This window comes from Patiria miniata, unplaced genomic scaffold, assembly GCF_015706575.1.
Source record: "Patiria miniata isolate m_02_andy unplaced genomic scaffold, ASM1570657v1 HiC_scaffold_2, whole genome shotgun sequence".
Classification (NCBI taxonomy): domain Eukaryota; kingdom Metazoa; phylum Echinodermata; class Asteroidea; order Valvatida; family Asterinidae; genus Patiria; species Patiria miniata.
Genome location: NW_024037058.1, coordinates 6575370 through 6597205, shown reverse-complemented (window position 1 = coordinate 6597205; position 21836 = coordinate 6575370). Strand labels below are relative to the sequence as shown.

The 21836-nt window shown below is 39.0% G+C and overlaps 1 protein-coding gene and 1 long non-coding RNA gene across 2 annotated transcripts in view; both read left to right on the top strand.

Annotated features, from left to right (window-relative positions):
• The first annotated feature begins 3989 nt into the window (after nt 1-3989).
• On the top strand, nt 3990-7711 carry LOC119726194. The gene is made up of 3 exons (XR_005270803.1): nt 3990-4063; nt 6882-7110; nt 7685-7711. It is a non-coding gene; the product is annotated as an uncharacterized LOC119726194 (long non-coding RNA).
• Nucleotides 7712-7719: 8 nt separating this feature from the next.
• LOC119726193 overlaps nt 7720-21836 on the top strand; it is a 40310-nt gene continuing 26193 nt past the window's right edge. Inside the window, exons 1-2 of the mRNA XM_038197794.1 lie at nt 7720-7781; nt 15889-15985. Coding sequence (XP_038053722.1) covers nt 15896-15985 — 90 coding nt within the window. The 5' untranslated portion in view covers nt 7720-7781; nt 15889-15895. The remainder of the gene's footprint in view (nt 7782-15888; nt 15986-21836) is intronic.

Here is a 21836-nt window from a genome sequence, read left to right as displayed (position 1 = left end):
CTGACAGTCGCATGAAATTCCAAACAGCTAGGCACTCTTAAAAGGCCGCTGGTAACAAAAGGGCACTCTGGTTTAACAAAAGGGCACTTGTTTTAAAATAGGCCAGTCTTACTGTTTAATACTCAGGTGGGACTCGAACCCAGTACCTCCTGTTTAGTGCAGACGTCTTATCACTCCACCTCTGAACTTGCCCGGGTCAGCTGGGTGGTTTGAATCGGGGTGGGCATTAGTCTGCAACCAAATATTGTCTGCACCGAAAAAAAACATTTTTCAAGTTCTTTAACTGGCCCATATTTCAATTGTAGACTTGTCAAAAAAGTCCACTTTTCTGCAAGAAAAGTGCACTAATTTAAAAAAAAAAAGGCTTACCTTCAAATTGGGTTTATTTTTTGTTGTTTTATATTATTTTGTGATTTACTAAGCTACACTTGTGCCGAATCTTCTTAAAGGTCTAACACTTATTTTGTAAGAGACTACATGTAAGTACAAACAATGCACGTCACTTATTTCTGTCATGAATGCAAGGAGATTCATGTAATCCACATGTCTGTATTCTAACAGGTTTGACGGATCCACCTGAATTTCCAGTAAATACATGTACGTATACACTTGTAAATGGCAAATACTGAGTTTACATGTACATGACATATGAGATAATGTGATGCTGCTGATTCATATCAAATGTACAGACAGACTTACAGGTAGATCCACCAAATCAAAATCTTACCTTCAGGTACATATGAAATGAGCCACTGCTATCTACCCATTCTGGTGTAATTTACGGCAATGGTTGAAATGAACAAAGATGGCAATCTACTGTATGTATACGCCCCTCTGTATCAACACGGACCATGTCACCTGATTTTGAGTACACTCATTGGCAGTCCCTGGTTCCATTTATGTAGCGCTTTGGTACGTGCTCATAGTAAAATCAAATACAGTGTTTTATATCAAATGGATTCAAAGGTGTTGGGCTGGTAATATTTGCAGTACCAGTACCCAAATTCCGATAGCGTAGCACTGTGGTACGTGCTCATAGTAAAATCAAATGCAGTGTTTTATATCAAATGGATCCAAAGGTTCTGGGCTGGTAATATTTGCAGTCCCCAGATTCCACTTATGTAGAGCTTTGGTACGTGCTTATAGTGAAATCAAATACAGCCTGCTGACTGTGTTTTACATCTAATGGATCCAAGAGTCTAGAGCTTGTAATTAGCAAGATTATGGACAGGTTTATCAGAAAGGTAAACATAAAGAAGCCTCAGGGTCAATTACCTGATGCAGTTATTCTGAGCTGACTGTTATTGCAGATGACACCTGTTTTAATATCCTTTGATATGTTTCCAGTCAGGATACTCACACAGGTGTCTATCGCTTGTGGAATTTACTGATTCTCGAAAGTAGGGGGAGGGGCACATCTTGAACAGAGTTAATGCGAGTGCGAAGCCCTAACAGGCATGCGGTCTAGAGCCCGCTTAAGGGCCCCGGAAAATGTTGTATTCTAGATGCTTTGTGGTGTGATCTGAGGCAATTTCTGACCACTTCAAATTGTTGTGAGCAAAATAATCATCACTAATCATCATGGAGTCATCAGCTATTGTGAGCTATAATAAGCAAAGCAAAGCAAGCAAAGATTTAATAAGCAAAGATTTATATAGCGCCCAATCCATCGAAAAAACAATGCTCCAGGGCGCTTACAGAGTAACATATAGAAAATCCCTTTAAACACAAAGTAATTATTAGAATTAACAAGAAAAATGTAAAAATCAGTTTAAAATCAGCATGAAATTACAAACAAAAATGACAAGTAAATATAGAAATATACAATATTTTAAATTACAAAGGTAAGTAAATGTAAAACAGACCAGCTGTGACCGCATATACAATAAAATGTTTGTTAAAAGAGACATACACCAAAACTTAATTCCTAAAGAAAATTAAGAATGGGAAAATAAGTGCTAAAATAAACCTTCAGGGGATAGTAAAAACCACAACAACTACAAATACATGTGTCTATAAGATCATAAAAATGCCTTTCGAAAGAAATAAGTTTTCAGCCCGGATTTAAAAACATCGATACTTTCTGTTTCCCTGAGGCACGAGTTCAGCTGGTTCCATAATTTAGGGGCAATGGCGGAAAAAGCTCTATCCCCAAATGTGCATAATCTGGTGTTACAGTGCTGTAGTCTGGTTTTATCACATGACAATCGTGTGTTTCTACGTGAAATGGAACAAGTAGTATGCAGTAATTCACTGAGATAGTCAGGGGCTAGACCATTTAAACATTTATGAACTAAGAGACAAATTTTATACATGATTCTATAATTCACCGGAAGCCAATGCAGTTTCATAAGTACAGGGGTGATATGCTCAAATTTTCTGGTTCCTGTGAGAATCCTGGCAGCACTGTTTTGTACTCGTTGTAATGGTGCAAGTGTGGACTGGGGTAAACCTGCAAACAAGGCATTGCAATAATCAATCTTAGACATGACTAGCATGGTGATAACCTGCTCAGTGACAGAATAATCCAGGTATTGTTTTATCTTACTGATATTATGCAGATGGTAATATGCATTGCGAGATACCTCACGAATATGACTTTGCATGTTTAAATTACAATCAAAGATGACCCCAAGATTTTTCAACTGTTTGGAGGATGTTATACAGTGACCTCCAATATCAATGTCTACAGCAGAAACTTTCTTCAGGTTCGTAGTCGTGCCAACAACAAGAACTTCGGTCTTGTCAGTGTTTAGTTTCAAGAAGTTGTAGGCCATCCACCATTTTATGTCGGTACAGCATTTCTCAATGACATTGACATTGACTGCAGCGTCATCAGATGTCGGTGATTTTGAGATGTAAAGCATGGTGTCATCCGCGTAAAAGTGACAAGTCAGGCCATGCTTGCGGATCACTTGACCCATGGGCAGCATGTACACGTTGAACAACAGTGGTCCCAATACTGAACCTTGTGGGACACCGTACTTAAGCTGATAAGTTGCAGAACCTGTTTTGTTGTCTTTGCATATTCTGACAGTTTGGGATCTGTCAGAGAGGTACGATCTAAACCAGCGTAGAGTATCCTCCGACAAACCAATATGCGACTGAAGTCTTTGAAGAAGTATCTGGTGATCAAGTGAATCAAAAGCCGCGCTGAGATCCAGCATGACCAGGATAGCTACTTTGCCCTGGTCAACACTTAGTAAAATGTCATTCTGGATGCACGTGAGAGCAGTCTCCGTCCCGTGGCATCTACGGTAGGCGGATTGATAGGGCTCGTTCAGTTGATGATCAGACATGTATTGTGTCAATTGTTGAGCAACAACTTTCTCCAAGATTTTGGAGCAGAAGGACAAGTTTGTTATTGGCCTGTAATTTATTGGATCCTCAGCAGCGTCGTTTTTCATTTGTCGACGTTTGGGAATCGGTGTGAGCTATAGAATCATTATGTTGGCAACAATTTTAATTCGGGGACAAAAAAAGTGGCGGGGGGGGGGGGACCACAAATGATATGATATCCTCCGACTTTAAAAAAGTGGGGAGGGAGGACTTGTCCCCCCATCCCCCACCGATTGACGCCCACGGATACTCAATTTTGTTGTGTTGACAAAAATAAACAAATAAACAGAGGTAAAAAATGAACCGACAGTAATTAGTTTTGGAACGTAGTTTTGTTTTGTTGAGGGTTTTATTTTCCTTGACTTTCTTTATATTTTATCAACATTTTTTAGCTAGTGTGCGGTTGGTGTTTTACATGCATATATATAGCATTCAACAGCACTGTGCTTGCATAGTTCATTTAAATTGTATTCATCATAACAAAACTTGTTACATGTATTTCTTTCAGTGATTCAGCATCAGCAGTGCTTTGTTACAAAATTTCCAAAACTCACATTATTGAAGCTTACTCTTCTATTGCATCCCAGTTCAGTTCATTCAGCACTATTTTTGAATATTCATTCATATTTTGTGCCCTCCATAGGCTGATTGGTCCATTGCTGAGATGAACACTGAGATTGGGGAGAGCCACGCCTACCTCTACACATCACAGACTGATGAACAGGTATGTTAAGCAATAATGTGGTGTCAGTCTATTTAAAATCAGTATATGGGTGCTCAAAAAGGGCAGGGCGTAGAGTCATAAGGGTAAGAGAGGTCCTGTCATTGAGGCAGTTTTTTTTTGCTTGACGCTACAAAAGTGCTCAAAATCTGCAGATGTTTAACAACTAACCTGAAAACATTTTAGCTCAGTAATTGCTGTACATTCCAAGAACCCAATGTACTGGGATCTCGATTTCAAATCGATTTCAAAAGTTGCAGAGTCACGTTTTGAATTGTGCCCAAAATCAGCATCCCGGACATGTTCTCATTCAGCCGATTGCAGCTACGCGATGCCATGCAACGAACCAATAAATAATAGTTAGCGATGGTGAATGCTTGTGCGTCATGTCAATGCTTGCACACACCCATTCACAGATTCTTCAAATTACATGAACAAACCTTACAACTCACTTGATGTTTCATTGGAAATTGCCTTGTTTTACTGTTTTCTGAAAATGACAGCATGCCAGAAAGTTATTAGTATATTAGTTAGGAGTTTATTGCCATTACTATATTTCAATGTTTTAACGTACACGCGCGCGAAGGGTTGTTGGCGTGATGTCGGAGCCTTTTGGTTGAAAACCGACCACAGACACCGTTTTTGTAGTTCATATCGCGGGCATCAGACGGGCCAATCACGAGGCCATGTGATAAATGCTGCGGATAATTTAGTATCGCACTGATGCTCCGGGCACTCCTTATGTCCAGATCATAAGTGCGATTCCAAATTATTATGCACTATAAAGACGTCTGTGGTTCCCAGACCAAAAGACTCTGACTATCTGACGTCACGCTAACAACGCTTTGTTTGTTAAAACTCAAACTGTAGCTTCGTTATGGAAATTGGACTGTTTTCATCATTTTATTGCACCATCGTGATCGATTCAACCCTTACACTTGTTAGCGATATGAACGTGAGTACGTCAAGAAGTAGGCCTACTGGGCATAGGTCTTGTGGTACAGATATACTGCGGTCGCTCCAAAACTCACTGGCCACATGCTAGCAGGTTGATTATATAATATTCGTGTAGTATACAGCACGTTCATTTTCCTAGTGTGAGGAATTTTCCAAAGTTTGTGGCAAAAAAACATTTTCTGACATAGAAATTTATTTATATAATGCTCCAGCATTCCAAACTAAAAACATGTATTTTCAGAACAGTCGGCAAAGAATATACAAAAAAGTAGATATTACCAATACCCACTGCCTGCCATGAATAGCAAGACAGTGTCAGGCATCAGTGGTTATAAGTAGATTATGTCAGTGTTGTAGTCCAGTCACCAACATCGAGTCCGAGTCCTGAGTCAAAAGCCTTGAGTCTCGAGTCACAAGCCTCGAGTCCCAGTCCGAGTCCGAGTCTCGAGTCACTTGTTCTTAGTTGTTCACGAAACTAATCACATTTTTTTAAAATTATTTTTCAATCATCCATTCTGTCGTTTAAGTAAATCCCAGTGTATACATGTACAGTTTACCTTGTGTATACATGTTGTTTAGACCCAATATGTGTTTTCCTTTTAATTCCCATCCCTAAAAACCCCTTCTCCTTCCCTTCCCTCCATGTTTTATCATCCAAACATTATTCCTCAATGATCTTTTCCAATCCCTATGTTTTGTTTTCTTTTGATGAAAATGTGTGACTCGAGTCACGCATCACCAAGCTCGAGTCCGAGTCATCATGGTCGAGTCCGAGTCCGAGTCATTTTCCATTGTGACTGGCGAGTCGAGTCCGAGTCTTGAAAAATATGACTCGAGTCTGACTCTTGGACTCCAGTCCTATAACACTGGATTATGTCCAATTGTACAAAAGGATTTGACCTGTCTTCCAAGATCACGACCCACAAATTGATGTCACTGGCAACTATAGTCACTGAAGTCTATGCTGATGTTTACAGTCTGTGCTAACAGTATTGGCAAAGAAATTCTTACTAGAAACCAAGTACTTACCACAAAACTCTTTAGTTACCAGCAACTAAAGAAATACATTTAGATGTGAGCTTCGCACATGATATGCAGGGGATAACTATATTTCCCAATTTCAGTTCTGTCTGTGATATGAAAAGAGGTTTGGATAGTTTTGATAACCGCTGGAGAATTTTAAATTGAACAAAGCATGCATGAGTATCACTGATTGCTTTGTTGCTGATTTTTGCTTTTCCGCTTGAAGAAATCAATATATATTTTAAAGATAACTTCTTTTTTGGCAGATGATAAAATTCAGAGAAATTTGTGTGGCGCATGACATCGATCAGCAATACAGAAAATTACTTTAATATATACACACATTTTTTTAAAGTGCAGAAAAGCCTGTGTTCTGTTCATTTAACAGACATAGGCAACATTCCTTTTCTATACCATATTCCCTTGGTGTAAATATGCTGTCCTCACACTCGGTGATAGATCTGTACAGACTGTTCTGCAGCCACTACCAGATCACCACCTGATGTGAATGTAGTGCCATCACACATTCAATTTACATGCTTGTTGATGATGCCACTCCAGACTGTGTATGTGGTCCCTATACAAGATCCCTATATGAAGTCGCCAAGGAGGATGATTTTATCCAACAGAGGAATGACAAGGAGATTCTGATCCAGGAGAATGTAAAATGATTTCTTGGCATTGTCAGCAGCAGCCTGATAATGTTGGCTGTTGTTTAAACATTGGCACAGCGTGAAATATATGTGCAAAACTGTTAACAAAAATAAACATGGTTGACTTTTTTTACAGTATTTTATTAGTAAAATTTGATGTTGTATTCTCCCCCTCCCTTCTCCCCCAGGTCCCAGGCCCATGGGGACGACGATTCTAGCTCCTGGGGTTCTGACACCAACATCCTTTCTAGAAGGACCAAGACTGCGTGGTCAGCGACGCTGAGATGTGACACATGACGCCCACCAGACCGGCTAAGGTTGGTGCTTATTGGGTCAGTCACTACCGAACACCATTACCACACTGCAAGAACAGATAGACAAGCAAGACCCTGTGGAGGAATTCAAGCTGACTTTTGGGTAAAAGTTTGGCTCGGTGATATTTGGAGAACTCACAACGTTGAAAGTCTCAACAAAAATTGCATGAATTTCTGTAGTCTATAGAATATCAAGTGAGGTCATCACATCTTCCCATTTTCGTATCTGCAAAGCAGAATGTATCAAAATACAAGGGATTTATTTCAACCAATTGTTACCAACAACAAACCAAATTTTGCACTCGATCAGCAATAGCTAAATGTATTACCAAACAGTTTTTGCCAAAAATGTTTTGTTGAGTCAGTGAAATGTGACTCACCAGTGACATGTCCCTGATGTCTAGTCTGAGTCATGAGTTGAGTCATGAGAGCCGAGTTTGAGTCATCAGCCATTGTAACTTGCAACTCAAGTCAAACTCAAATCCGAGTCACAGACTAGGTTTTATATTTCTGCCATACTGGTGTATGGCTATGTTGTCCGTGCACTTGCTGAAGAATGAATACGCGAACAATTCAGTCAGCAAGAGATAACTTGATTCGTAATTGAAGTCCGAGCTAGAGAGAGAACAAGCAATGTAATGTGTGTTGTCTGTCAATTTGTTCACTGTGAAATGTAGGTGCTATATGAAATGTCAGTGGCAGTCAACTGTGAGGAAGCCAAGAAACCTGTCTGCAAAAACAAGAACAGATTCCCCAATGTACTTCCATGTACAGGTAAGTTCATTTTGTAGAAGTTGATATACATTTCAAAAGATTGTTAAGTTGAAAAGTGGCCTCTTGAGGCAAACACTTGTTAGCACACTTGCACTGCATTGTGAATCGCTCTTAATTGTAGGCGGGATGGGTGCTAAGGTAGTCTATGGAATATCCCCGTATGCAGCAAGAGTCCATGATATGCGAGCAGATTCGGCGATTACTTTGCAAAACAAGTCTGTGTCTTGACCTCGAGACCGTTCAGCGGGCGCCTTCTATGTCGGGTCTGTGGTAACCTGTTTTCATGTACATCTAATGAAACCTAGAGACAACATCCATTATGCTTTTACATTGTGAATTGTGTCAGCAAAAATAGGCTCTGTCACACGGCCTGTAGCGATGTGTTACGTGATGCGCGTTTGTTGTATTACAAAAGCATGGCATCAAAATTGACCAATGAACTGCACCCTCGGCAACCATACAATATCAGTTCTTCCACTTTTAGATGTCAAGTTTAACTGTCTTTACGCCCATAATTTAAAGAAATATTTACTTTTAATATTGTTTGTATAAGCATGCCCTAAAAATGCTATTGCTAGACATTCAGTTTGGAAAAACAATTCCATGCTCTGATTTTTCCCTTGTAAAGTGGTTGCTAAGGTGCCAACAAATTTTGATCATTCATGTGTCACTTTTTCGCTTAGGATTTCTAAACATTTGAAGTTTTCACAGGACAATAAAATACTGAACATAAAACCCCATGGGGCGATCTTTAACATACAAAAGATTTCTTTTAGTACATTTTTTTTTTGATAAAAAAGAAGAATTTTCAAGCTGACTAAACAGTGTTGTAGTGTTTGTTTTTTGTGCTCACAATACATGGTACTAGACCCCAACAAGCCTGACTAATTTTCTAAGATCATAGTTACATACTCAATATATTTTGAGAGCATTTAGACAATATCCAAATGCGGTAAATCAGGAGATAAAAAATCAAGGGAAAATCTGTTCACAAATCTGATTACTTGATAATCCCCTCTACCATTATGTACAAGTATAAATGTTGGGGAAACCACTGATATTATGTTTTTGTCAAAAACAAAATGGTCCTAAATGTAAACAAACGACAACTGAGAAAAGATGGTTGTTTCATGAAATCACTGTTGCTGTGTTCTCAGAAAACTTTTTTTTAAATGTCTTTGACAAAATATACATTGAATGAACTAACTAGTGATACAATAACAACAGCTTCCAAATTAAGTGGTCTATAAATGATAAAATACAAATATATACTTTTGAGTCGCATCATCGATGTAAAATAGGCAGACTTCATTACATACGCAAATAACCCTAGGAGTCACACATGCCCAGTGGAAAATGCAGCTGAAACGTATGTAAGATGCTGATTGGTAAAATAACAGACTTTGGATCTTTGCTGAAATGCCATTGTTGTCATGGAAGCTGCGTTCTCTAGGAGAGATATTCTGTAATTAAAGCAAATGCTCATTGCTTCATTTAGACTACTTGGTCTATCAGCATGTAGCAAACCAATACTTATTCAAAGAAGCAAAAGCCTCAATCATTTATGGAATAAACTAAACTATAATTGTAATGATACGGAACCTCTCACAAGTAGGTCATTCTATACATTTAGGGTCCAAAGTCGGTCATTTTTCTTGTCCCTGTAACCTCAGAAATGTATAATTTGCCATTCAAGTGCCATCAAAAATTACTTTAAACTAATGAATATTTGTTGGGTAGGTCATTTGATTCACAGACGCATTCTTGGAAAAAGAGTACACACATAAAGGAGTGCATCTTCAATTACAAAATTGTAGATGCAAGAGGTAAAAGGACAGGAAAAAGTGGACCCCAAATTCATATAATGTACATCTTCTATTGCAGTATTTTACAAAAATTTAATTAAGAAAGGCAAACAACCAAGATTTCAGAACAAAAATGTACGTCCATTATATTATTCACATTACATACATCCATGCATCATTGCAGTAGAATATACAAGGTTTTCATTTTCAACTTGGTTGTAAATGCAATGAAACTAATATTAGTTTGATGATGCACTCAGAAAGCACTGTGAAAGAGACAACCAAGGGATTGCAAATGATTTACTTTGAAACTGTCGCTTGAGTTCAAAATCGCACACATATTTCATTCAGTTGCTTTTGAGTACATGGAGGTGCAAAATCTTTTTCATTCAAAAATAAGTTGCATTAATTTAAACTCAACAATTTTCCCAATAATTGAAAAATCGAAAAACAAAATTTAAGGAAATATTTACATTTTTTACAGGAGTAGGGTTATATTTTATACTTGGAAAACAAATCATGCATTGACTTCGTATTTGCTGAGACAAATCTGAGAAAATTGAACTAAATTGCCTTTTGTGGTAATACCTTCCCTCTCATTGATAATACTTTCAAAATGTACTTCCTTTGCTCTCATTATTGGGCCACCAGATCTAGGATTTTATAGGAAGTAGGCTTAAAGTATAATAGTCAACACATACAAGCACCAAAGACCTTAGAAATAAACCAAATATACAGTATTATTGAATGTTTTATTGAGGGAATGAACTTTAATGTTCTTTTTCAGAACAATGTTCGATGTCTGATGGAAGTGTTTTGTGGATACGCTGGATAGCCCCAGGTTAATTAATTCTGTCCTTACACTCGGTGATAGACCTGTACAGACTCTCCTGCAGCCACTACCAGATCACCACTTGATGTGAATGTGATGCCACGTGGATCATCACATCCCTTGATCGCACATCCAATGTACTTGCCATCAGGACTGTAATGCAGAATGTCACCTGTTTGATATCCATTCACAGCAACATAGATGCTGCCATCACTGTCACAGCACACACCAGTTGGGTCCCCATCCTCCTGCATGTTGCTGGTCATGTCTACTGAGAATACACTGGCACCATAGTAGTCTACACATACCAACCTTGTGTTAGGCCTGTTTGTGTAGATAAGGCGGTGATTGTACATTGTCAGATAACCTCTAATCATTGGAGCAGACAGTCTCCTGATGAGGGATCCATCTGGGTTGTGTAGAGATATCTCCTTCTTGCCTTCATAACCCACTGCTATCAGATTGCTGTCATCCACTGCAATGCATGTTGGTTGGCTGTCTGACCCTCTACCTGGTGTGAACTGATGGAGGAGCTGATGTTGCTTGTTGCAGATCTTGACTACTGGACCATCTAGAACATGGAGCTTGTCATCCTTGCTCACTGCAATACACCTTACATCATCAGTGAAATCATTGATCTGTAGCCTTTGTGGGATAGGAGGTAGTGAAACTGTGAAAAGTTCATCATTCCAATCGTCTAAAACAAGTATTTTATTGTTAGAGCATGCTGCAGCCTGTGTTGCAATTGAATATATTAATTTGATTTCAGTCCTCAGTTTCCATTTGTCCTTCACACATGATCTTGCAGGTCTTGGTGATTGCTTTGCTGTAGCCTTTGGCTCTTTCTCCAGAATGAGTCTCCCAAGTGACCTCTCACCTTCTTCAAAGTCCATGAAGGTCAACTTGTCAGGAACTTGCTGTGGCTGTTTCCCTGTCAATTCACTGAGGTTATGCAAGAGCTTCTGTTGAAGTTCAAGAATCTCATAGCAACTTGCTTGATTCATGAGTTGTTTCACCTCCTCCAGCTTGTGCTGTGTCTGTGTTACCTCTTTCTTGTTCTTAGCTTGAGCAGCTTCAAACGTTGTTACTCTTTCTTGATAAATCCTGTCCATCTCTTTCATCAATTTGTGTTCTTCCTTTTGGATCTTTGCAACCTCCTGTTTGACCTTTGTAATCTCCTGTTGAGCCTTTTTGGAGAGTTTCTTTTTGGAGTTGGCAAACATGGTGTCCAGCTCATTGCGAAATTTGCATGTCTCCTCGATGGTGGTGCTCAATTGTGTTTTCCTTCTCTCACTTTTTTGGACCATTTCTGTGACCTTCTTCTTACATTTTTCTGCGGCCTCAGCTAATTCAGTGAGTGAGTGTTTTGCATGATCAAGTACAGAGCAAGTTGTGCATATGATTTGCTCACATGAGTTGCAGTAGACATTGAGATTCTGATCTGGATGCTTGCAACATTTTGGAACTTCATCTCTTAGTTTACTTTTATAGACAATTTTTCCTGATTGAAGTTGAGCCAGTGTGTAGATTTTATGAGATTTCATAACAGTCATACGTCCATGAGCCTTTTGACATTCTGGACAGAGGAAATGATCACAGTCCATGCATCTTGAAATAGCCTGATTCTCCTCATCACAATTTTGACATTTGATGTCTGACCCTTGACCTTCCAGTAGCTTTTCCTGCATTGTAACTTCCTCCACCAGGGCACTGAATGCAAAGTTATTAGGGAGATCAGCAACCCCAGACACTTTCAACATGGTTTCACGTCTACACAGAGGACATGTCAGCTTTGTACCACTAGGATCTTGGCTCTGTCTGAGCTCTTGAAGGCATTGCAGGCAAAAACTATGCAAACAGTCCAGCAGTTTGGGCTGCCTGAAACGGTTGGTGCAGATGGAGCATTCCAGATGATCCACACTAATCTTCTCCAACACTGACTGGGCTGTAACATTAGATGCCATCTTCACTGTTGGGCTTGGTGCGATATGATGGACCTTTAACCTGAAAATAAAGCACATTATTTAAAAGCTTTAGGATTTACATGTATTCAAACTGCAAATGATGATATGGTTGTAATAAGCATTCATAGGTTACAAACCTGCCCCTGTGCAAACCGGTAAAATCAAACTTGATAGTGAAATTCAAACTCATGTTTCTTCTCAAAAAATCGTTTTTGGCACAAATTGTACAAATAAAATGTTTATTCTTGAACCAAAAAATATGAAGAGAAAAATATACAAAAGTTGTCCATTCTTGAACAGGTTGTGAACAGGATAAACACACTATCCACTGTACCATGCACAGTTTTAAGCCGTATTGCTAGCCTTGAAAGTTGCCCATATGCCTGCTGTATCTCTAGCAAAATGCAGACAATGTGTGACCAAGTGACGTAACTTGGTCACACATGCCCCTGCCCCCCCCCCCCCCCAGCGGATGTCCGTGCCCCCTGGGTTGTGCCCCCCCCCCCCCCCCCATTTAAAATCTTGAAATGAAAAAAAAAATTATACACCGCTCTGTCGAAATGGGCTCTTGGACTGGTGTTCATACCTAAAGGCAAGTAATGTATCAACCTGTATTAGTACGCGTACGCCAATGTATTTACACTTTTGTCATGCCAAAACTGTGCGGCAAACTATGTCCGCAATGATTGCGCATGGTTGTATATTGTCGAGTGCATGCACTGTAAATTTCAGGAACACATCGATTTTGCCGGTTATTTGTACGTTTTGAAACAATGAATGCCATACTACTGAGCGGGTATTCACGAGAAATTTCCTCCCTGTGAGCATGTTCATCATAATTATATAAGCTGATTTTTGTAGCTGTTCATAATTTCATTTATACATTCATTCTTGGGAGTGTGCTATTTGAGGTAGTTACTGGCCCGGCTCTAAGTAGGCCTTTATTGAGAACAAAATCCACTGTTTCAGTCGTACAAAACTAATATTATACAAATAATGAATGTTTGTGAGTGCAATGGTAAGAATAATTTCATGCTTCGCCTCGTGGAAAGGAACATTTCATCCGTCACCGAATTAAATTATTCTTTCCATTGCACGAACGTGAAACATTCATTATTTGTTTTATTTAACACCTGAATAATTCCTTGTCATCTGATTGGTTGACTTTTAATAGCCAATTTATTCAGGTTAAAAACTGTTTAAAAGTTCCATAAGTTGATGATATTTATTTTAATGCAAACTGTTCAACAGGTTAAGAACACTCATATTCAATTTATCTCGATTTAAAACAGCGCCGCCACAAGCAGCAGTGACACCGTGCAATGGAAGTTCTATTCACAGTGCAATAGAACTTCCATTGCGCTGTGCATTGGTATGAATAATGTAATGACATGTGATCAAAGAACCACCAATCAGATGACTGGGATTTATTCAGGTGTTGTATAAATAACGTTAGTTAGAGATAGCTTGAGTAACTCCAGCACATGCTCATTGGGAATTGGACATAATTATAATGCTGGAGTGCAAACTATGTTGTATCTGTATGTTCAAAATGGCGGACCCCCTAACTCCTAAATAAACGGCTCCACAAAAACAGAATAATCCAGTTGTTTTAGTTATTATTGGTAAGATGTAGTTTATTCCCTGTGGTTTGTGTTTCAACAGCTATAGCATTTACGTCCATATAGGCCTCTATCGGTCCAAACTGAAAAAGGCAAGCTGCAGTTTAATAACTTTCAGTGCCCCCGTTAAAAAAATGTTTGCACCCTCGGGTGCCCCCAGATGTTTCACCCCAGTTACGCCCTGGTGTGGCCGGAGAATTGGAGACATTGACACTTTTTAGGCTGTGTGGTGATATTGGAAATGGTCAATTTCATACTCTTATTTTTTTTTAACAATGCCAATGCATTCTATCACGTTTGGCTGAAATATGAACTTAAAAATTGGCCAAACAATGATTGGTTTTTTTTTTTTCATTTGGCAGAGAACTTTAAAAAAGGAAAACAAATCAGCGGATCTGTAATCCAAAAAATGGCCTAAAGTTTAACTTGTTGACATATATGAACTGAAAAATAGGACTAATCTATCGGTACCGGATGTAGTTGGTAGGTGTGCATCAATTCAGATTTCTCATTTTGTGCTTTTAGAACTTCTTCAGACTGGTTTAACACACTGCTCATGGTGCATCAGAGAAGGAAACTGAAGTACATGGTAGTCAAATGTCTGCATAGATTCCTATGCCAATTGTGGTTACATTTGTCAAGCTTAATTCTCAACTAAACATACCTGAATGATGTCAGAAGATATTTCTGCAATCAATTTGGCAGTTTTGATGAAGAAACTGGTGGACTATTTGGTGGATTCTCACTCTCTGGATTGACTTGAACGTCTGTAGGGTGTGGCATTGCTCAATGCCTGTAAATTCCCAATTCTATAAATACACCAGACTGCAATGGATCACAGGTCACACAGTTGAACTTGCATTGCCTAGTCAACAGGTATTGTTATTTTCTGAACCCCTTCAAAGGCCCAGTTTCTGGTAACAATAGATTTACCAAGGGCCTGTTCCAGTCACTGTGTTACACTGAAGCGGAAACGTGAATTTAACACATATGTAATATGTTGAACTGTAGGCCTACATGTACATGTTTGTACATTTGGATAAAATTTCTGTAGCAAAGGGAATGTATGCAAATGTATGCATGACACTGTACAGAACATACAAGTTAGTTATTCCTGTCAGTCCCATTTGAAAATGTTTAAACCTAAATACAGCATAATGTATGGTGTCTTATACACGTAATATTCCTTTTCATGATTATTTGAAGACTGTGAACAGTGTCTATACTGTGCATGAATAATTACAATTCAGACATTTGATATGGGATCGCAATATGAGATATTTGTGATGACTTAGGTTAAGTTTTTCAAAAATGCTTTTAAAGTAACAGATTTTCCCAAAGAAGCATTGTTTCTTTTGGTGTCAACCTTCAAAGTAAACAAAAACATGTAAATAATCCTTTTAAAGGTTTCTCGCATCGAAAGTGAGTTCATTATGGGTGATGTGTGTACTGCACATGGACTGCAAAATGCAGCCTGTGCCCCAGTGTGTAATGTGTTGGCCATACATGTACATAGCACCCGAGGCCAAATGCAGCCCTTGGGTGTTAAATACGACATATCCCACACAGTGGCGTGTCCAGCATTTGATGTCAGGAGGGCAACTGTACTCACACATCCCCGAACACTTGGCCTCCGTAACTCAGAACTCTCTAACCATTTATGGAAATAGTTGCTGAAAAAATATCTTTCAAAAAAGCTGCTGGGGGTTGGGGACAAGGTGCCCACCATCCCCTCCCCTGCCCCCCTCCCCTGCCCCCTCCCCTCTGGATACACCACTGCTCCCACATCACATTAGTCAACAATTGTCAATTGTAATTGAAGTCCGAGCTAGAAAGAGAAAAAGTATTGTAACGTGTTGTCAATTTGTTTACTTTAAACTTCAGGTGCTAAATGAAATGTCAGCGGCAGTCAACTGTGAGGAAGCCAAGAAACCTGTCTGCAAAAACAAGAACAGATTCCCCAATGTACTTCCATGTACAGGTAAGTTCATTTTGTAGAAGTTAGTATACTTTTCAAAAGACTGTTAAGTTGGAAAGTGGCCTCTTGAGGCAAACACCTGTTGGCATACTCACACTGCATTGTGAATTGTTCTAAATTGTAGGATTAATAGGTGCTAAGGTAGTTTATGTAATATCTCCTTGCACAGCAAGAGAGATTTGGTGATTATTATGCAAAACAAGACTGCATCTTGACCTCGAGATTCTGACCATTCATCAGTGGGTACCTTCTATATCGGGTCTTTGGTTTTGTCATGTACATCTAATAACACGACTATACTTTTATGTTATAAATTGTGTAAAAAAAAAAACAGCCTGTGTCAAGACGTTCTGTGACTTCGAATGATCATCACATAATATTTGAAATAAACCGCATAATGTGAATGCCCACTTAACAGTATTAAAACCCAATGTCGGGTTTTATTGGATCTCTATGTCCGTTGCTGTATTACAAAAATATGGCATCAAAATTGACCAATGAACAGCTACGTCCAGATTTGAGAATGAAATGATGTCATGTCGACTCATGGCTGGCGCGCGGGGTCGCATTAATTTGCATGCGTAGACATATCAGACGTTGGGCCAGAGACAGAGAGGGTGATACAATGGGTGATACTCAGACTAGTGTTCAGGGTTCATTCCTACAAAACCATTTTGTATTTCAATTTATTCAGAAAAGAGTGGACTGCAACATTAGGCAATTAAATGGGGTTGATACCATTCAAACCTTTATTGGTTCGTAACTAGTTTAATTGTAAATATGTAAGGGACTGTTAAACCTGATATGATGTTTGAATTCCTTATTTCTGTTTACTTTTTAAAAGTGTAACTATGGGGCATGTGTCTCCCACCCCCCCCCCCCCCCCCCCCATTGAAATCTTGAATTGCAATCAACAAACTAGTTACCTTCAGTGAACCGCCAGGTGCCTCCCCAGAAGCTTAACCCTAGTATCGCTGCTGGTACCTTTAGAAAGTTCCAGATCACGTACGTTTCACTCCCATAGAATGTGTGATATTGATAATTTATCTATAGTTGCAGCGGGAACTTGACTGCGCCCTCAGCAACCATACTATGTCGGCCCTGGCATCCAGGGGCTTCCTCTTGTTAGATGTCAGGTGTCTTGTCAACTGTTTGACATGCGTAATGTAAAGAAATATTTACTTTTAACATTTCGTTTGTATTAAGCTTGCCCTACAAATGCTATTGTTAGCAATTCATTTTGGGTAAAAAAGTGGTGGTTTTTCCCTTGTCACAAGCGGTTGCCAAGATCCAAAACAATTCTGAGTTTGGCTTTTTTCATGACATTTGAATTTTTCACGGGCAATAAAATACTTAACGTGAAACCCCACGAGGCAATCTTTAACATACAATAGATTTCTTTTGGCTACATTTTTTTGTTTTGAAAAAATGAGCACTTTTAAAAGCTGACCAAACAGTGTTGTTTCAATGTTTATTTTTTTGCTCGCGATACGTGGTACCAGACATCAACAAAGCTGACTAGTTTTCTTAGATCGTAGTTACTTACTCAATATTTGAGAGTATTTGGACAATATACAAATGCGGTCAATCAAAAGATAAAAGACATCAAGTGAAAATGTGTTCACAAATCTGATTACTTGATAATCCCCTCCACCGTTATGTACAAGTATGAATGTTGGGGAAACCTCTGAAATTATGTTGTTTGTCGAAAACAAAATGGTCCTAAATGTAAACAAACGACAACTGAGAAAAGACGGTTGTTCCATGAAATCATTTTTGCTATGTTCTCAGAAAACGTTTTTAAAAATGTCTTTGACAAAATATACAGTGAATGAACTAACTAGTGATACAATAACAACGGCTTCCAAATTAAGTGGTCTATAAATGATAAAATACAAAGATATCTTTTTGAGTCGCATAATCGGTGTAAAATAGGCAGCCCTCATTATGTATGCAAATAACCCTAGGAGTCATACATGCCCAGTGGAAAATGCAGCTGAAATGTACGTCAGATGCTGATTGGTAAAATAACAGACTTTGGATATTTGCCATTGTTGTCATAGAAGCTGTGTTCTCTTGGAGAGATATTCTGTAATTAAAGCAAATGCTCATTGCTTTATTTAGACTACTTGGTCTGTCACCATGTAGCAAACCAATACCCATTCAAAGAAGCAAAAGCCTCAATCATTTATGGAATAAACTAAACTATTACTGTAATGATATGGAACCTCTCACAAGTAGGTCATTCTATACATTTAGGGTCCAATGTCGGACATTTTTCCTGTCCCTGTAACCTCCGAAATGTATAATTTGCCATTCAAGTGGCATTAAAAATGACTTCAAACTAATTAATATTTGTTGGGTGGGTCATTTGATTCACAGAAGCATTCTTGGAGGAAGAGTACACACATAAAGGAGTGCATCTTCAATTACAAAATCTTAGATGCCAGACGTATATAGGGACAAGAAAAAGTGGACCCCAAATTTATAGAATATTCCACATTCATATTATTTTGTCGTTTTCAATAAACTCACATTTAAGAAAGGCAACAAACAAGATTTCAATTTACAAATGTACACTAACCACATCCATGTGTCATTGTAAGAATGCACAAGGTTTTCATTTTCAACTTGGTTGTAAATGTAATGAAACTTATAGTAGTTTGATGAGGCAGTTTGATGATGCAGTACGGTAGTTTGGTGAAAGAGACAACCAAGGGATTGCATACGATTTACTTTTGAACTATTGCTTTAGTTCAAAATCACACATATGTCATCCAGTTGCTTTTGAGTATTTACTTTTGTCTCATGTTCACGGAGGTGCAAAATCTTGCTCTTTCAAAAATAAGTTTTATTCATTTAATCTCAACAATTTTTCCAATAATTGAAAAATCGAATAACAAAATTTAAGGAAATGTTTACATTTTACACAGGAGTAGGGTTATATCTTATACTTGGAAAACACATCATGCATTGACTTTGTATTTGCTGAGACGAATCTGAGAAAATTGAACTAAATTGCCTTTTGTGGTAATACTTTCCATCTCATTGATAATACTTTCCTTCTCATTTGTAATACTTTAAAAATGTGCACTGCGCTATTTGCAAACAATGTGAAGGGTCATTCCTTTGCTCTCATTATTGGGCCACCAGATCTAGGATTTTATAGGACGTATATATAGGCTTAAATTATTAGAGTCAACACGTACAGACACCAAAGACCTTAGGAATCAACCAGATATACAGTATTGTAGCGCAATACATTTTATAGAGGGCGCACTTTAGTTCTTTACTGGTAGCCAGCGAGGTGCGCATGCACTCACCCAGGTTTATGGGGGCACCATTCAATAGCGCCAGTGTATATAAGCAGCCGCGCACTCAGCTTCGCTCTCTTTCTGCTGTGGCCGTAACCCGAGCGCGGTCTTGGGAAGGGTACTTGCACAGTTCTGATCTTCCACAATTAACCAATAACCAATCATCTATAGTCACAGTGGAGGGAGCCTCCAACTTTGTGTGAGTGTAATTGATAAATGAATCCTGCATCATAATCCAGATAATTAAGTAATCTCTGAGTTTGTAAGGCAAGTGATTTAGTATAAGATCACGTAGGCGAAGCACCTAGGTAGGCTGGAACTGGAATGAGGAATAAATCACCAAAGCTAAGGGTAGGCGCAAATCCGTGTCCAGTGTCCCATTCCTTCCCCGAGATATCTGGCAGCCCAGTGAGTGGAGTGAGTGCGTGAAAGGGTGTTGTTTTGGTAGTCTGCTGCGGGCCTGGCGGTAAATCTCCGCCGAAACAGATCTGCGTACCCGACCGTTGAGGCTACTCGCCGGGGCAGTCGTCCGAGGCAGTACCGCTACAGTATTATGAATGTTATTTGAGGGAATGAACTTCAAAGTTATTTTTCAGAACAATGTTCAATATCTGATGGAAGTGGTTGGTGAATACGCTGGATAGCCCCAGCTTAATTAATCTGTCCTTACACTCGGTGATAGACCTTTACAGACTTTTCTACAACCACTACCAGATCACCACCTGATGTGAATGTAATGCCAGGTGAATAACCACATCCCTTGATCACACATCCAATGTACTTGCCATCAGGACTGTAATGCAGAATATCACCTGTTGGATATCTGCTCACAGCAATATAGATGCTGCCATCACTGTCGCAGCACACACCAGAAGGCAACCCATCCCCATGCAAGTTGCTGGACACTTCTACTGAGAATACACTGGCACCATAGTAGTCTACACATACCAACCTTTGCTTAGGCAAGTTTGTGTAGATAAGGCGATGATTGTGCATTGTTAGATAATTCTCAATCATTGGAGCAGGCAGTCTCCTGATGATAGATCCATCTGGGTTGTGTAGAGATATCTCATCCTTGTCTTCATCAGCCACTGCTATCAGATTGCTGTCATCCACTGCAAGGCATGTTGGTATGCTGTCTGACCCTCTACCTGGTGTGAATTGATGGAGAAGCTGATGTTGCTTGTTGAAGACCTTAACAACTGGACCATCTAGAACAAGGAGCTTGTCATCCTTGCTCACTGCAATACATCTTACATCAGCAAGGCCATTCATTTGTAGCCTTTGTGTGATAGGAGATTGTTTCTGATGACTATATAGAAATGAAACTGTGAATAGTGCATCACTGTTTCCATTTAATTTTCTAGATAGTGCAAGTATTTTATTGTTAGAGAGTGCTGCAACATGTGCTATGAGTGCATTTCTTAATTCAAAATTCTTGACTTCTCTCTTCAGTTCCCATTTCTCCTTCACACATGATCTTGCAGGTCTTGGTGGTTGCTCTGCTTCTTGACAGAGGAAATGATCACAGTCCATGCATCTTGAAATAGCCTGATTCTCCTCATCACAGTTTTGACATTTGATCTCTGACCCTTGACCTTCCAGTAGCTTTTCCTGCATTGTAACTTCCTCCACCAGAGCGCTGAATGCAAAGTTATTAGGGAGATCAGCAACCCCAGACCCTTTTAACGTGGTTTCACGTCTGCACAGAGGACATGTCAGCTTTGTACCACTAGGATCTTGGCTCTGTCTGAGCTCTTGGAGGCATGGCAGGCAAAAACTATGCAAACAGTCCAGCAGTTTGGGCTGCCTGAAACGGTTGGTGCAGATGGAGCATTCAAGATGATCCACACTAATCTTCTCCAACACTGATTGAGCTGTAACATTAGATGCCATCTTCACTTTTTGGTTAAATGTGAAAGGGGCAGATTAACCTGAAAATGAAGCACATTAATAAAAAAGGTTTTGGAGTATTCAAACTGCAAATGATGATATAGTTGTAATAAGCATTGATAAGTTACAAAACTGCACCTGCACAAACCGGCAGAATCAAACTTGATAGTGAAATTCCAACTCTTTTTTTTTCTCAAAAAAAATCCTCTGGGGCACAGAATTCAAAAAGAAAATGTTTATTTTTGATCTAAGAAATATGAAGAGAAACATATACAAAAGTTGTCCGATCTTGAACGGGTTGCGAGCAGGATAAACTCACAATATCCACTGCACCAGGCACAGCTTTATGCCGTATTGCTAGCCACAGAAGTTGCCCATATGCCTGCTGTATTTCTAGCAAAACGCGGATAATGTGTTGCCGGAGAAACTTTTAATACTGAAACTGATGCTTTTCAGGCTGTTTGGTGATATTGTAAATGGTAAATTTCATGCTGTCATTTTTTTTCATCAATGCTATTATATCACGTTTGGTGGAAATACAAAATTAAAAATTGGCCAAACATTGATTCTTTTGTTTTTTTTGGTACAGAAATTGAAAATTGGAAAAAATCAGCGGATATGTAATCCAAAAAAGTTGTTTACTTATT